This window comes from Colias philodice, chromosome 23 (assembly GCF_061535455.1).
Source record: "Colias philodice isolate Cphi_HAF_F1 chromosome 23, ilColPhil1 Martin Lab GWU primary, whole genome shotgun sequence".
In the NCBI taxonomy this organism is placed as follows: domain Eukaryota; kingdom Metazoa; phylum Arthropoda; class Insecta; order Lepidoptera; family Pieridae; genus Colias; species Colias philodice.
The window spans coordinates 3134041-3151982 of NC_143108.1; the positions used below are offsets into that span (position 1 = coordinate 3134041).

At 31.2% G+C, this 17942-nt stretch overlaps 2 protein-coding genes across 2 annotated transcripts in view; one reads left to right on the forward strand and one right to left on the reverse strand.

Moving 5' to 3' along the window:
- The window catches only part of Osi24 (Protein), a 54002-nt gene extending 39410 nt beyond the window's left edge, over positions 1 to 14592 (forward strand). The window contains exons 2-8 of the mRNA XM_089710008.1: positions 693 to 1321; positions 2929 to 3048; positions 4913 to 5108; positions 6758 to 6839; positions 8264 to 8363; positions 9445 to 9607; positions 12695 to 14592. Of these exons, the coding sequence (XP_089566134.1) occupies positions 760 to 1321; positions 2929 to 3048; positions 4913 to 5108; positions 6758 to 6839; positions 8264 to 8363; positions 9445 to 9607; positions 12695 to 12899 (1428 nt within the window). The 5' untranslated portion in view covers positions 693 to 759 and the 3' untranslated portion in view covers positions 12900 to 14592. The remainder of the gene's footprint in view (positions 1 to 692; positions 1322 to 2928; positions 3049 to 4912; positions 5109 to 6757; positions 6840 to 8263; positions 8364 to 9444; positions 9608 to 12694) is intronic.
- Positions 1 to 17942, reverse strand: part of LOC149477918 (uncharacterized) — a 600334-nt gene that overhangs the window by 454902 nt on the left and 127490 nt on the right. The window lies entirely within an intron of this gene.

The window sequence follows — 17942 nt, forward strand, 5'->3', positions numbered from 1 at the left end:
TTGCACTTGTAAGATAATACATACACACACATATTAAGAAAAAACACTATTTTTAACGTTCATGATATTTTTGATGTCATTTTTGTTATTTAAACTAGTTAAAAAACAGTTTAAAAAAGTTCTGTCTTGGACGTCCGTGTGTCTGTATGTTCGGATCCTTTTTCTTGTTAACACGATAGCGACCGAAATACTTTACTAATCGAGTCTTTTTTTTTCTCTTACGCTTGAGTATGCTCAGGAATAGAACCCTTTCATTTTTCAGGGTCTGATTCGATGTGGTTTAATTGTTATTAAATAAACAAAAATAATAATTAATAAATATTTATTAAAAAAAAATTATGAGGCGTGCACTTTTGGATTTTCCAAATTATTTTGAGACTTATTCAAATCTGATTACTTACAATCGTCAATATTTAAACATAAACACGTCAGTAGAACAAAAATTAATCAAATCAAATAAAAGTCATACAGTTTAACCTTCACAAGAATACACCAGATAATATTATGACATCCGCAAAAACATTTCCTCTACAATAGCGAAATATAAACGTCCCGACAACTCATTGTCGCGAATCTCAGCGAACAATACCCGGACATTTTCTCAATCACCATAACAATAGTGTGAAACCAATAGCTTCGACGCTTTACAATTTTCTCCAAGAAATTTAATACTCTCTTCCTCTTTGTTACAGATTTTCTCAATAAATGACGTGAGAGAACGCATCGTACGGTGATGAAGATTGAAACATACAACACAAAATGGACACGAAAAGCAATCAAAGACGAAGAACGGAATGGAGGTTCACAGAAAGAATACTATTAGTCTCATTGTATATAATTTGTTTAAGTGTCAAATGCAACTCTCAGACTCACAAAGATACTGAAAGTGTAACCAAAACTAATTTAGATAGTACCTTAGAAGCCTGCCATAGCTGTTCTAATAGTCAAATGCATGTAGATGTAAATAAAGTAAACGATAAAGACGAACCAGAAAGTGTAATGGGTAATTTAATAGATTCTATAAGTACGTTTTGCGAGAAATACGTGTTTGTTAATAATACAGAGAGACAGCTGAGCGAAGTTTTGGAAAATGCAATAGACGATGCATTGACAAAGGACAGATATGAAATATTTGAAGGGGTTGAAATTAAGTCGCTAAATGTAAGTAAATCAAGCGATAAGAAAGAAGACGCAGAGGCGAGAGCACTGTTCAGTTCTTATACATATGAATACAGATTATTCAAGAAGGTGAAAGATTTTATAGATACCCACATTCTGTCCATCAATTTACCGAAAGCAGCAAGGGTGATAGGATTCAGATGTAAGTATTATTCAAACTATATTTATTTTACCGCAATAAACTTTCCCTACGTTTCATTGAGAATCAATGTGTTTACATTCAGATTTAAACATAAGGAAAAGCATCACGTGGTATGTCGGTCAATCAGAGGTAAAGAGAGTAACTTTACTTGATATGACTCATTGAGAATTATGTCACGAATGTACTTTTAAAAGTATTGTTACATCATTAAAATAATATCAGCACATGTCTAGCTTGCAAACTAACATTTATATGAATTTACCATAATATATTTTTTATTATTGTAGTTACAGATAAATAAACGTCACATTATTGCATTAAAGCGCATCACACATGGTGAAGATACTATAATATTTTATTTTAAGACTAGCGGTCCGCCCCGGCTTCGCCCGTGGTACATATTTACGTTTTCTCTACATAAAAACCATCCTCGTACTTCAAGGAATATAATAAAAGAAGAATTATCGAAATCGGTTCAGCCGTTCTCGAGTTATGCGCTTACCAACACATTTTGCGATTCATTTTTATATATATAAGATTCTCTAATATAAAATACTAGCGGTCCGCCCCGGCTTCGCCCGTGGTACATATTTACGTTTTTTCTACATAAAAACCATCCTCGTACTTCAAGGAATATAATAAAAAAAGAATTATCGAAATCGGTTCAGCCGTTCTCGAGTAAGCGCTTATTACCAACACATTTTGCGATTCATTTTTATATATAAAATATTACAGTATCTTCACCGTGTGTGATGCGCTTAACTGTTAATCATTTATTCAATTTACGTAAAATTAACGGTAAAAACATACGATTTACGGCGGTCGCGGTGTTTAAACAACAATCAGCCCCTTTTATGTAAACTCTAAAAAATTAAAAGCGTCATTTACGTAATGAGTATAATTAAACACCGTCCAATGTATAAAGCTGAGCTGATTTATGAAAGGTACGTGGATAAATTAACAACAGATTTACCGCCCCTATTATATGGAAATTATAAACCAAATATTCTAAATAAATTGTAATAAATCCAAAAGTTTGTATAGGAAATGAATCGCTTTCACATTAAAAGTATATTTTATAGGTAAATTGTTACTCGGAAAAGGTTCTATCTTATAAACCAAACAATGTAAATTTGTTGTAACTTGTAGCTAAATTTTCATACAAACGAACTACATATTATTTACCTTGATTTAAAGTCTACCTACTCTACTTCACAAGAAATATTTTATCAATGTATAAAAGCTGGAAACCGCGGCGTCATAAGCAGCTTACGTGCTTAGGCAGACTATAATAATTATTTAACTCTGTACTAAATTTGGAAATTGTGATTACAATATCATAATAATAGATACGCAACGCTAGGACTAAAACTCAAACTGTGCTTACGTACTATTATATCTTAAAGCAATATTATTTCCAGTGTGATAAAATGACAAAAAGTGACAGCGCTATAAATGTCATCTAGCGCCATCACTTTCTCACACTGGATATAATACTGCTTTAAGATATCAAGCCCCGAGGAAGTTTTTCCTTATAATATCAGTTTACAAACTTCCACGTGTATAAGATTAGGATGGTAAAAATAACTTGTATTCCGTTGTTACAGCGTTTGGCTTGAAGAAATTCTTCCTTCCACTCCTAATAGGCATGCAAGTTTTCAAGAGCATCCTTCTGGCGATGTTTTTGCCCAGTATATTGGGCAGCTTCGGGAAAATACTGGGAAAAGGTAAGGACTTTGATAACTTTTCCAATAGAATCATTGAGTTTTCGCTTTGGCGAATTCATTAACTTTACTTTGAATTGGCATTTGGGTATTTGCTTTGCGTTGATATGTGTTAACATTTGTTATAGATTTGTAAATATATAGTACTAGCTTTCCGCCCGCGGCTTCGCCCGCGCAGTCAAAGAAAAACCCGCATAGTTCCCGTTCCTGTGGGATTTCCGGGATTGCGTCATTTTCCCGGGATAAAAAGTAGCCTATGTCCGTTCTCGGGTATCAAAATATCTCCATACCAAATTTCATGAAAATTGGTTCAGTAGTTTAGGCGTGATTGAGTAACAGACAGACAGATAGAGTTACTTTCGCATTTATAATATTAGTATGGATTGTGACTAAACGAAAAATGTACGTTTTTATTTCTTTCTTGTTTTTCTTTGTCTTGATATAACAGAAGTAATAAAGGTTTAAAAGTTTCATTTGAATACAAGTAAACTAAAACTGTAATAATTTTCTAACGTATTGTGTAAGTTCTACTCTCTATTGAAACAAAAGACGCTCTTTTAATATTAATGAAAGCGAAAATATCTCATCTTTATTTGCCTATTGTTTAGATATTTTACAATATTTATAATATCTTTAGAACAGATTTCTTATATAATAATACAATAATAATTCATTCATTTATTCAAATAACCAGGACTCATTTTGTTAGTAACAATTAATAACTTAAAAATTATGTAAGTAAAAATACAATTTATTATGACTGCTAGAAATGCACTCCACCGCTACAAAGCTATCAAGGAAGCAGACAGTTTGCAGCAGTGGTTTATACTTTTACCCTTTTATAATTATTCGATTCCATATTCTATAGCCAGCATATTTAATTTACCTTTCGTAAAAATCTTGAATACTTTTCATTTATTCGTTTTATTATTAATAAAATATGTTCAGGTATTTTTTAATATAACACCTAATCTTATAATATTTAAATAATAAAACCTTTACCAAATATACTGTATGCCTACTTTATTATTCATTGCTATTTAATATTTTCTACTTTTAAAATTTATTATCTTAATCCAATAAACCAAAAATCTGTAATAAACAACTTTTATCGATTTGTCCCGTTTTTTTTTTTTAAAGTTATTATTGTCATTTTACTCATTAGGTAAAGGGCTTTCGATATCAGTTTATAGTTTTTTTATATCTGCAATAGTTACGGAATAATCGCCTGTGCACACTTAACGATTACACCCTGTATAACTACACAACTTTCTTTTAATAATATTATTCTTATAGTATTACCTGATTGTGAAAAGATTAATGATTTTCGATTGTATTTATCAGAATTATGCTAGTGACATAGGATACATTAATTAGCAGCCGGGTTTTATTGTTTAACTAGCTTCCGCCCGCGACTCCGTCCGCGCGGATGTCCGTCTTCGCGTGGATGGTTTATTTCTCCATTTTGAGTAACTCTGACAATGACATCTTATAAAAAAATGAATCCACTGCGGTTAACGCAACATGTGTTCGCGGTTCTACAGAACAACGTCTATGGATAAAACTGAAAAAATAAGATTTATTTTTTTTCCACGTATTTTTCCAGGATAAAAAGTATCCTATTTTATGCCCAGGATAATAAAGTATAATTATACCAAGTTTCACCGAAATCGAACCGTTAGTTTTCACGTGATGTCAGCATATACAGACAGACAGACAAAAATTTTTTTAATCACATATTTGGGTTTGGTATCGATCCAGTAACACCCCCTGCTATTTATTTTTTCAATATTTTCAATGTACAGAATTGACCCTTCTACAGATTTATTATATGTAATAATAATAGATAATAACTCTCTTATTACAGGTATATCTCATATCTCGGCAGCTTCAAGTCAGGCTAGTTACCCACCAGCCAATACAGATGAATCTGCTTACAATAATGATAATAAAGACATCATGGGGTACGAAACCAACCAAGCAGGGACGTTCGCCTTCGCACAGGATTACGGGAATATGGACCCTAATGACGCTAACGATTTGTCTAACATTGACATGTCGAGGTAAGGGTTTGTTTGAAAGATCATAAAGGTGTAATTGCTATAAAGTAATTGTTGAGAAATTCAGGAACAATGGTTTAAATTAGGCAAATAATGAGCATTCGAAAATTGAAAAAAAAACAGCGTGTATGGCGAGCTCACGTGTCAGAAGTGAAACTTCTTTGGCAAGATTCAAAGATACCAAAATCATCGCCGTACTCCATGACGTGACCTTGAAATTATACTGTCAACGCGTAAAGTTGTTTCACTTCAAAATATTCTTGTGATTATAATATAATTTACAATGTCACGCACACATACTCAAGGTCAAAATTAAAACTTATTTATGTAAAAAAATATATGTTCATGTTCCTGACACATTACTTACTTTTCCAAGCCGTTGAATATAATACGGTTTCTTTAATAAATTTCTTTAATATACCGAGCTTGAACGAAAATTTTTAATATACAATATAAGAAAATACAATACACACGAAAGTATTATTTACAATACAATAAACGTTAGAATTATTACTGAAATATACATTATCACGTTCCACGTATATTTCAAATTCAGTGCTTTTCAATGTATCATAATATTCTACCAAGCAATATAGAAATTTAATATACCTAGTTTTCTCCATTTATTAAAGTTATAAATAAATTCTATAAAGACCTTAATGTTCAGCTAAATATGATAAAACTAATCATGATTGAATGTGTATTTTGGACATAATAATATTTATTTTCTATTATGAGAAATAATATTAGCAATTTCAAACCAAACCAAACTCAGATTATTACCAACATAGTCTTCATCATATTATTTTGATCTAATATTTCATTAATATTTTGCTATCAAACGTCTTTCGGTCTCTATTCATAAATAATTATAATTTACTTACAAATAAAAGACAGGAAGGAAATATAAAAGGGCAAAAAGGTATTTCTAGTAATTAAATGTAACTTCAAACATTGCTGAAATAAAAACTACCACAAAATTCCCGAAGCATTATTGACTCAATAAATAACGACAGATACAGCCAATCTCAACTCGTCAAACACAAATTGGAGGGAAATTGTACAAACAAGTATTCGATAACAAGACAATCCAATTTATTGCCAGAAATGGCTTCGTCACGTCACTTAATTTAGGGAAATGAACATCGTGATTGAATTTAAATGAAATTACACGAGTTGAAAGGGTGTAAGATTAATTAATAGAAAAAAGAATTTAAAAAGTTTGACATAAGTAGTACATACGTCAAGCGTTAATGAGAACGTCATTATAAAATAAATTTGAATTTGGAACGTTTAAAATATTTTTTATCTGCGACAAAAAAATTCCTGGCTGGTTAGATTGACAGCGCGCCAACTAAAAAAAAAGTTATTTTTTTTTCCCAGAGGAAATGAAAAGCAAAGCGTATCACTCTTGTATCATTCAACCGCTAAATTATTTTTCCCCGGTCGCCGTATATTGAATTTGCGGTCAATATTCAAACTTACGCTTTTGTGAACAATATAATGTATTTATTTTATTTCAAATTTATTTGTAAAAAAGTAAAATGTAAACCGATTCGTTTTATGTCAATGTGAAGTTAAAAAGTTTGTTATTATAAAAAGTTCAGTGATAATATTTCGAGTAAGTAAAGTGTAATTTAATATATTTTCAGATTCGGCGCAGGTGGACAGAAAGTGACTTATCTTCCATCCAAAAACAGTTACTATAAGAATCAAATGACAAATAACTATAAGGTATGTTCTACAAATTAATATTAAATACTTATTCAGAGAGAAAATAATATTTAAAATATTGAACAGTTTACACAGCATTTTTTAATTATATTTATTTCTGTAGGTATTCGCAATTCTTTTGTTATTTTTCGAATGAATTTTTGCTATTTATCAACTTCAAAAACTATTAAACATTGAATGCTTTGTCAGTGTTAACATAACCTTATTTCCAAGAATCACGAACAAAATAAAAGGAGACCAAACTCGAAATAATTTTATTCAGAAAAATTGTCGTAAAACTCTGACATGTTTTTGACCACCGAGCGTCCCGATCGGGCCACGACACAATAGATTTTCTAGAATGGATTGTGTCTGTGATTCCGGGGGCTGAGGGATTAATAATTGGTTAAGAATTTATCCTCTCCTTAACCGATTATACACTAATTTGACCTAAAAACCTGAAAGAGGCTTAAGAAGACCTAAATTAGTATAATTAATGGACATTAACAAGGGTTCCTATTAGATCCTTCTTTGAATATTAAAGACCTGATTAATTAATACGGGGACTTATAATTGAGTTAAGAGTTTATTTAAAACAATGTTCTTATTTATTTAGAATCTATATTTTGGCAAAAAATGCTACGAAATGAGAAGCCGTTGTTTTTGTAAAGTTTAGATACGTTATTGAACTTTTACCAAAAATTAAGAATCTAATTGTTTTATAAAATTCAAAAGAGTTTCTTATCAAAATATACGATACGCTTATGTTTTTATTAGTAAAATCACGTAAAATATCTACACCTTTTTACTTATCTATACTTCTATACTAATATTATAAAGAGGAAAGGTTTGTAATTATGTATGTATGTATGTATGGTTTTCACGCATAAACTACTGGACCGATTTCAAAAATTCTTTCACCTTTAGAAAGCTGCATCTTCACTGAGCAACATAGGCTATACTGTATTTTCAAAAAAATTAGAGATCCTTACCAAAAATGCAGTAATGTAACCCAAGGTGTAAAAAATTCCTTAATTAAAATTCTGTCATCGCGTGCGCTGCGGAATCTATTCCTTGAAATACGAGGATAGTTCTTATGAAAAAAAAAAACCTAAACATGCAGGTGCCACCGGCGAAGCCGGGGCGGACCGCTAGTGTAACATAAAAGGTATTAACTTTTGTATTAGTACTAGCTTTCCGCCCGCGGCTACGCCCACGTTTTCAAAGAAAAACCCGCATACGCATAGTTCCCGTTCCGGTGGGATTTCTGGGATAAAATCTATCCTATGTGTTAATCCAAGTTACCTTCTATATGTGTGCTAAATTTAATTGTAATCGGTTCAGTAATATACATAATATATATGTGTATTATATATACGATATCTTTCTTATAACAATATTATTTATAACCACAAATAATATCACATTTTAATAATAATTTACAGAACTTCCAGAAAATTCCAGCATCATCTATGATCCTGAGTAATTACGATCCGTTTTACTCGCCACTGCTCTCGCGTTTGGACGGGATCTTCTCGAGTCTTGGTAAGTTTTAAACTATAAAGTTCATTGGAAAGTTGTATTGGATTATGTTATCTATCAATGTTAACTGTATAAAAGGTATGATTGTTATATTATATGGGTTCAAATCAAATTCAAATACATATGTTTGACTGAGTTTATTTATTCGCTTATAAATACTTAAATGGTTATTAATAGACATCGGATTATATGCACTAACAAAATGCCAAAATATGCATGCAAATATGCACTAAAAAAGGCTGAAATATGCACTAAAAACGACTGATATGCCTAAAATATGCACAATAAAAAATAAAAAAAAGTAAAAACCTTTATTATTTTTATATGTATATTTAAATCAAAGATTGTACAAAACATTGAAATTTTCTTGAAATTAAGTATAGTTTTTATTAAGTAGTATAGTTTTTTATAGTTTTTTATACAATTAAGCATTTTTACCAAATTTTCGAGCGCAAATTTGTGACGTTTGTCACCCGCGAGCCCAGTGTTGCCACCACAAGGGCTAGATTTAGCCCGGAAAGGTCTAAACCTTTCCGGGCTAAATCTAGCCCTTTTTTGGAATTCAACCCGTGTTTTAAGTTTTTAGCCCCAAAAGGGTAATCTAGCCCTATTTTGAATGGCTCAAAATTTACTGATAAATTAAATGGAGCCCATTTTGTAATTTTTTGCCATTAGTCGACCAATCAAAACTCCCGCTACTTAACGAAATATGCACGATTGGGGAAAAAGGTTAAAATATGCACTAACGCCGTAATTAGAGAGTTTTATCATATAATCCGATGTCTAGTTATTAATAATATAAACTACGAATATTTTTTCTACTATAGGTACTTTGTCTTAAGAAACTTATCACATTTTTTCAATAATTTTAAAGATAAAAAAGGAAATACGTTGAATAATAGTATTTAGTTTTATAAAATTAAAAAATTAATAGGCTTCTAAATATTCTAAAAATAATAGCGGTTGAGAAGGACGTGTGTTCGAATCCCGCTTCACGTTCGATTTTTGAAAAGTAGAAAGAGAAGTCTCAAAAATCTAATATCGAATACGTTCACCTTAAAAACAATTAAAATTTCTATTCCAGGTCTAGCCCCAACAGAAAGTACCACCGAATCCCAACAGATCGGAGGGCAGACCCTCAGCGATGTGAAACTAGAATCCTGTAGGGAACAACTTATATGCTTGATGTACGCAAATCCGGCAAAATATGCGCCGTATAGTAACCTCGTGTCTGCACAGTTAAGCAGGTTTGTATGATAAATCTATATCTATACTATAATATTATAAAGCTGAAGAGTTTGTTTGTTTGTTTGAACGCGCGGATCCCAGGAACTACTTGTCCGATTTGAGAAATTTTTTCGGTGTTAAATAGCCCATTTATCGAGAAAGGCTATATTATATTATATAGGCTAGATATCATCACGCTAAGACCAACAGGAGCGGAGCACTGCGGGTAAAACCGCGGAGCACAGCTAGTGTATAATAAAATCGTAGGAAAGTCAAAACTGTGCATTAAATATTTTTTTAAGTCAAAAATATAGTTTTTAGAATATTTGTCTATTTGTCTGTATGTAATGTGCCTTAAATATATGTGCAATTATATAAAATTTTTCAAGAATATTACTAACAAATTGGGTCAACAAATAGGCTATAATATAGCATCACGCTAAGATAGGAGCGGAGCAGTGCGAGTAAAACCGCAGGGCACAGCTAGTATATAAATGTACCTACTGTAAGTTTCTTTGCTTATCAGTTCGATAAATTGTGTTGACGAAGAAACTAATTTAGACTATTAAGTCTAAATAACATAGGAATTCCAGATTGGAATTTTACTATGTAGATGCTGGCGTTTGATACTAAGAAAAAATAGTTTAAATATACAACCAAGCTCTTTTTGCGTCTATTAATACAGATTAAAAACATGTTTACTTGTTTAAAAGGAATAACAATGTTTTGTAAAAACCTTTTAAAAAATTAAGCGTAGGCAGATTTGTAGGCGTTTACGATAATGACAAAAACATCAAATTTGTAAATAAATGTAAAGAAAAGGAAAAAAGTTCATTAAAATGGACGGAATTAACACAAAAAAGGGAATGTAATTAAGAATAACAACTGAAAATTTTCCACAGAAAAACAGACTGTTGCTGATAAATTATACGTATAAAAATAATATAGTATTGGAACTGTTTCAAAAGCTATTAGCTTTATAGCAACCCTATTTGACTGTTTGCAAAGTTTGTATAAGTTTGATTGTATAAAAGTTGTGAACGAACATAGTTATATATAAGATACATAAATAATTTTAAACATAACTCACAATATAAAAAACATGTTTTAGGGCCGATTTTTCAATGCTTGGATAAAACTTATCCGTCCAATAAAGTATTACACGATAATATTAAAATGTCACGTAAATTGTCAAATACGGGCAATTAGAATACGTTTTCAAAATGGTAGTTTTATACATTATTAGACGAATATGTTTTATCCAAGCATTGAAAAATCGGCCCTTAGTGGAACTGATAAATTTTATTCAGTTAAAGCGTAAAAGATTCCTTGTAAAATTATTATTAAACTGCATATGAATAAGTCAGAAGACGAAATTATTTTAGAAATAACCAAGCGAAAAGATATTTAATGGAGACAGAGTGGCTTGAAATTCTAAAGTCTATTACAAACTATTATCATCTTAAAACAGCTTTCTCTTGTTTAGACCCTTCACTGTCACCTTATTCCCAAAATTAACATAAATATTTAGTAAGTTAAAGTGGAAATTTTCACTCAATTTTAATACTTTAAATTGATAATACACAAAGAAACTAAGGTAACAAAATTGCTTGTAAATCCGCAATTTCCTAACTTCAAGACCCTGAAGCTGTTAAAAGTTAAAATGAAATACTCAATGATCATTTGGTGTGATTAACTATTTCATTGTGTTATAATCTGATCAACGTAAGGCTAGGAAGGCAGTAGATCTTGTTGTTTCGCATTAAAGAAGGATTATCAATTGTGGGATAAATTTCATTCGAAGATTGCTGTTTTAGGTTTAATATTTTTGACACTTCTTCAGAACTGTTTTGTGGTGGACATCACGTATCAGTTGTTTTTTGACGTGACAACGTCTTATAATTCGATTGAGCCGGCTGCACGCTCGAAAAACATGACTCATGCGGCGTTACCTCGCTCTGAGGCGTTCCATGTAACACCCCTGACAGACGTACGAGTAAGTACGCGAACTTGTGGCTCGACGACCTTTTTCGCTCGTGTGTCACCCCAAGTACGCGTACTTAAAAACCGTCGAGTAAGTTCGTTGACGATCCAACATGTTTGAAATTTTACTCGAAGCCCGCCATCGCTCGCACGTCTGTCACTGCCGCGAGCCGCGAGCCTAGCCTGTCTAGCTATAATAGGTGTTACTAAGTGCAAAAGTTCAATTTAATTTCGTCTTCTTCTTTTAGTTTTATGAAAATAATTTAATATAATTAATATGAATGAATATAATATACATAATTGAATATTGGCGAAGGTATCTTTGAATCACGCCAAGGAAGTTTCACTCCTGACGCGTGGGCTCGGCGCACACGCTCTTTTTTTGTAAAGTACCCTCAAAATATAATAGTAAAAACGAAAATATATCCTTCAATTTTTGAACATTTATTTTGTTAGAATGCTATTTACTTAAAAATAAGTGCTGGTTATTAAATTAAAAATGTCTATATTTAATTCCTGAATAACATAAAATTCCCTCTGTTGATGACATAGAGACATTCGATATCGGTGACACGCGAGAAGCTACCTGTGGAAGCTACTGACCAAGCTCTACGTGTGTCACCGACGTCGAGCCGAGTAAGTACGCGAACTTTAAAACCGCGATTTTAAAGTTCCTACGTCTGTCACCCCTTTAAGGCTTGAAGTGCAAGCGAGAGCGCGGAACGAGCGACAAAGAAGCACAATCGGCCTTAAGACGTTGTCACGTTCAACTATCGTCAGTAAACCGACTTTTTATATTTATTGTGTAGGTAGGTAATTAATTAAAATAGTATCAGTAATTATCAGTTGTCATCAATTGTGTACTCATATTATATTCAAAATAAAATCAAGTAACATGATTATTATCTACCTACTATCTAATAATATTTAGATTACATGAGCGAACTATTCCAAAATCAACCCTTGAAAATGCACATCACTTGCGCATCCATCCAAAATTAAAAGATATTAGATACAAGAGTTACGACACATACTCAATATCTATATTATTAAATAGTATTAGATTCCTATTATATTTTAAAATTTTATTATTTTATTATATATTTATTTATTATTTATTACAGAGAACTAAACGAACTCCGTCGCCCGGTATCCGACAATCCCGAAATACTTCGTTTCTTTAGGTACATGAGAGCCGCTAGACGTGGGCAAGAGGGTGTCGACTGTATACAGGCCAACCCAGCTTGTACTGTCAATACCCCCACACATACTATGATCGCTGCTTACCATGATATTAATAAACTTGTGTCTGCTAGGAAAATACATTAAAAAAGTCTAAAAATGTATTAATTCTATTTCCAGAAATGTTAAAAATAACTTGTTATTTAAAAAAATTGTATGATAAAACTTACATTGTATTGTCTTTATAGAAATGTAAAATAATTTTATGGTGGATAGGGTACGTTGATGAACAATTTCTAAGTATTTCCAAAAATGTTTATTGAAAATTTGTTTGTGTTTTAAATGTGTAGAAATAGTTCGATTTAAAACTGGAACTGGAAATATTCAGAAATTTCTTTGAATTGTATAAATGGTAGTAAAATAGAAATTTCGGTAGTTTTTTTAAACAGATCAAGTCCGACTTTATTGTTTTACTTCGACGATTATTTCGTGAGGCGACGCGAACGTGTGCACAGCCCAATTCGATTGAAATTACCAATGTAATAATATTATGTTAATAATGATTATTAACATTTATTTTTAACATTTTATAATTATAATAGTGTCGCCTAAACATTTAAGTATAGATTAAATATTTAAAATTTAGTTATTTTATTGTGAAATATTATTCCAAAAAAAGGAGATTCTTTTTCAGCTTGTTGCATTTTTTATAGGTATGTTAAGAATATCTATTTTTGCTCAATTTTCTCAAACGCTATTGGTCACATTTTTAAATCATGTTTCAATAGACAATATTATCTATCTTGAATATTATCAAATATTTGATAGAATTTTAAATATAACGGGGCTTTACCTAATCGGCCCTCTTCACAATGGGCAGCGTTGGGCGAGTAGAGGCAATCACGATAGTGTAGGTCCTAAAATATGATCGGCCGTCATTGCAGGTATTTCTTCATAATCGCCGTAATGGCGGCAAACATCGACGATCATTTGTTGGGCCAACGGTGCCCATAAGTTCTAAAATATAAACTAACCAACATAATATGAGGAAGTTTCACAGCTCTCCAGAGTAATCCCTCTTTACTCAAGTTTCTTGTATATTCAACAACTACATCTTGTATTCACAAGTTTGCAGGAAGGTCTAAAACTTAAACTATATGGTAAATACCGCACTAAGAAGTGCAGTGTTAAAGGCTACCACTGACGATACGTCCATTTAGTGTTGCATAAATAATAAATTACTAGTTTAAAATTACATTTATTTTGTTGCAAATTTGATCAAAATCGGATTTGTGGTTTGGCCTGGAAAAAGTAACAGACAGACAAGATTTCGCATTTATAATATTAAACATATCCATGTCATATTTCTCTTTTTTTCTATAAATTAAAATTATTTAGGTATTTCTCATATGCATAAAAGTAAAATGCTGTACATAGGCTTTTATTTATTTACATTATTATCTCTTTGCATAATTATGCAAAGATTACTTATGCACACAATTGTGTGAATTACATAAATATGTTTATTATTATAATATTTTGTTAATAAGACCATATTATTTTGATTAATTTCGTAAAGCTCAGTAGTTTTTAAGTTTTCTGTACATATAATAAGATAATTCTATACTAAAATATTTAAGAGTGATTGTAATTTATTGTATGAATGTTTGCGTGTATGTTTTGAAAGTCTTTAGTATTTTATAAAGTTAAATAAATTTCTAATAATGTTATCTTAATTGTGCCTATTTTAATTGTACATTATTTATTTATTTAAACGTGAAGGTATGTTATTTATTTATGGTTATAGTCATTTAATATGAAATATATTTTTGATTCCAAATGATGTGATTTATTGTCCTGCTTAGTTTTTCCTACACTGCCTATTCTTTTTAAGCTGTTTTGCGATTTTTTACATTATCTGCAGATATTTTTAAACCTGCGAATTCCTTAAAAGAAATATTATCAAATCGTATTGATGGCTTTTTGGTTATAAAAAATAAGCTTCTCCAACTCGATTTAATAAGATACACATAGTTCTATACTTTTGTTATCGGATTATTGACATGAGAAAGAACGAAGTTGTACGAACAACAAGGTGATATTCATAAAAATTTATTGTATCAAAGTCCGATCGAATCATGATCACGTAAAATTTGCTTTGAATGTTTGTTCAAACTTTCTTTTATCTACACTAGGAAATTCAAACTTTGAACAGTAACACATAATTTGAGTGGAGTCATTTCAGCTCAAACCTGATTGCCGATTGGAAATGGTTTGCAGTTGCATGCATACAAGAAAGGTAAATTATTCATAAGTCCTGCAAACATACATTTTTACAAAATGATCTACTTCTAGAAAATAATATCGTTACAAAATAGGTAATGACAATAACGTTTATCATTCATAAACAATCAATATAATGAATACAAAGTTCTAATTTATACACTTTATTTTCTTACCTCTAAAATAATCGAATAATAGCAAAAAATCATACAATTGAAAATATCATTAAAATATCACGTGTAGCACGCAATTTTTTCCGCAATTGCTTTCTACTTTGTTGAATAATAATAAAAACAAACACATGTTCTCTTCAAGCATCTTATTCTAGTTGCGGATAATCTTTTCCTTCTGGTGACAATATACCTTCCTTGTATTAAAAAGAAATAAATCATCTCTCTTTTGTAAAGAAATAAATAATTCAGAAAATGTCATTCATGACCGACTGTGCGCATCATAAAAATAAGCTAGTATAATCTCAAGTTCAGCTGTAGCCCAAATCTACCTACTTTACGAAAAAGTGCCATCGACCCAGACAACCTTTTAACAGCATCACACGTACACGCTAAAATACATTATATAAATAACAAATAAAGGAACAATCTCTGTCTGCTTTTTTTATTAAGCTTCAATATCTTGCATACTTAACTTTTGTTTTGTCAATACTAAGTTTACGACTAAGATCTTTTAAATGCCAGCCTTTTATCGTATTAGGTACCTTTTTCTTAATAGTAGAAATAGGAATAATATTTTCAATACATTCATCCAAATAGTATTCCTTCCGCATACTGAGATGAGACCACGGCTTTGTCGCTTGAATGCGCTTTATGACTAAGCTATTACATATTACATTTCGCAAACAAACAATCTTGATACTTTTAACATAAAATGAGATATTTTGTAAAGCTAACTAGCATAATTTACAAGAATATAATAATAATTGAATTTTATTTAATGCACTCATTTATCGTAAAATAAACGAAGATACACAGTCCCAATCATGTTAAATTCTAATTAAATACTTAAATTAATAGAAACTGTTTGACTATAAGAAAGTGACCATTTGTAGAAAAATTATCTCATTAACGACAGCCAACATCCACTGAATATGACGTATTACACAATTAATATTTGAACAGTATATAAAAAAACATTGAATATCATTTTTTGAAACTGTGAGTACGTAATTATAAATTGAATATAATATAAAACACTTAGACTTTATACGCCATCAAATTAAAGCAAGATCTTACTGTTATACTTGACATCAAACTCTTGACCCAAACGATGTTTCTTTAGTCTTTAATCGGATCAGCTTAACTCATTTTGAATTGAGGTCACAGAGAATCGGTCGGACATTATCGTACCTAATACAAAGAGAAGCAATCCAGATCACGAACACTAATTCCTTATGTATTTATATCCATGAAGAGTACGTTTCTCGATTTATCTGAACTAGGAATTAAACGCAGCAGCAAGAGGTTAAAAAGAGGGTTCTTTTGAAAGTCTGAATCTACCACTAGTTACTTGCGGCTTGCTCGCTTGCATTAAGAAGGTTTAAGTCTTACTTTAGCACATTCGGTTTGAAATGAAAATAAAATCTTCTATGTAGCTACAATATTGACAATATTGGCAAACTTTCTACTTCTATAACATTGACGTGCGGGTTTCATCATGTCATCGCAAGGACAGGGGTTATGTGAATAAAGTACAACTCAATTGAGAATTTAAATTTATTGCACGCTCTTGCTATTCAATACTACATATTGAATTCTAATAGAAGTTGAAGCTCAATCGATCGACGTCTATCTTGAAGTAAATATTGACGACATTACGACGGCATCTACAAAATTACCTAGCATTTTAATTAAATAAAAAAAGCTCTATGTGACAACATGCGTCCAATTCCAGTTATCTATATACACACCAAATGTTAAGTTGATTAAAGACAACTTATATTAATATCGATAAAGATTGGCTATTAAAACAATCAATCTTCCAAATAGCTCTTAAATGCCTATAAAATTTCACAATCCGAATTGTCGAAGGAAATTTTAATCCCCGCATTTGATTATTTTGTTTTGAACCTTCGTAATCCTCGCAAACATTCAATTAAGTTCACAATAGAATAATCACTATACCACGTTTAATACAATTAAACTAAAACAATCAGAATCAAGTATCAAAACTTTTCGAGCAAAACACAAAACAAGTGAATGAAGATCCGGTTCTTTACCCCTTCTCTTTCCTCAATAGAAAGTAGATCCTACTTTTAACGAAATGGAGACACGCGAAAAGAATCTTTATTGTATCGTCTAAAATAACAAAATTGAATGGATGGTTTTAAGCAATAGTGCATAATATGATGCACTATTGCTTAAAACCATATGGGGTAATGTGTGTTTTTCGGTTAGTGGCCCAATCGTATGGATGTTTTGACTCCATGTGACGTCATAACTTAATATGAGTCATAGTATATACAAACTAAATATGAATGAGTTACATTTGATCTTTCATCATCATCAACATCAGCCAAGCCAATTGCATGAACAAATAGGCCTCTTATGCGGATTTGGGTATTTCTTTTCGTGATACAAATCTCGATTATCACATTAACTCTTATATATGAGTTATAATACTTTTAGTTGTACGCCTAGGTACATTTTCAGTTAATTATTATTTTATATACGTACTAGCGGTCCGCCCCGGCTTCGCCCGTGGTACATATGAAAAATAGATGTTGGCCGATTCTCAGACTTACCCGATATGCACAGAAAATTTCATGAGAATCGGTCCACCCGTTTCGGAGGAGTATGCAGACTAACATTGTGACACGAGAATTTTATATATAAGATATACCTACCTACAATTTATATAACACATATTGTGTTCTATTCATCTTTCCAATGA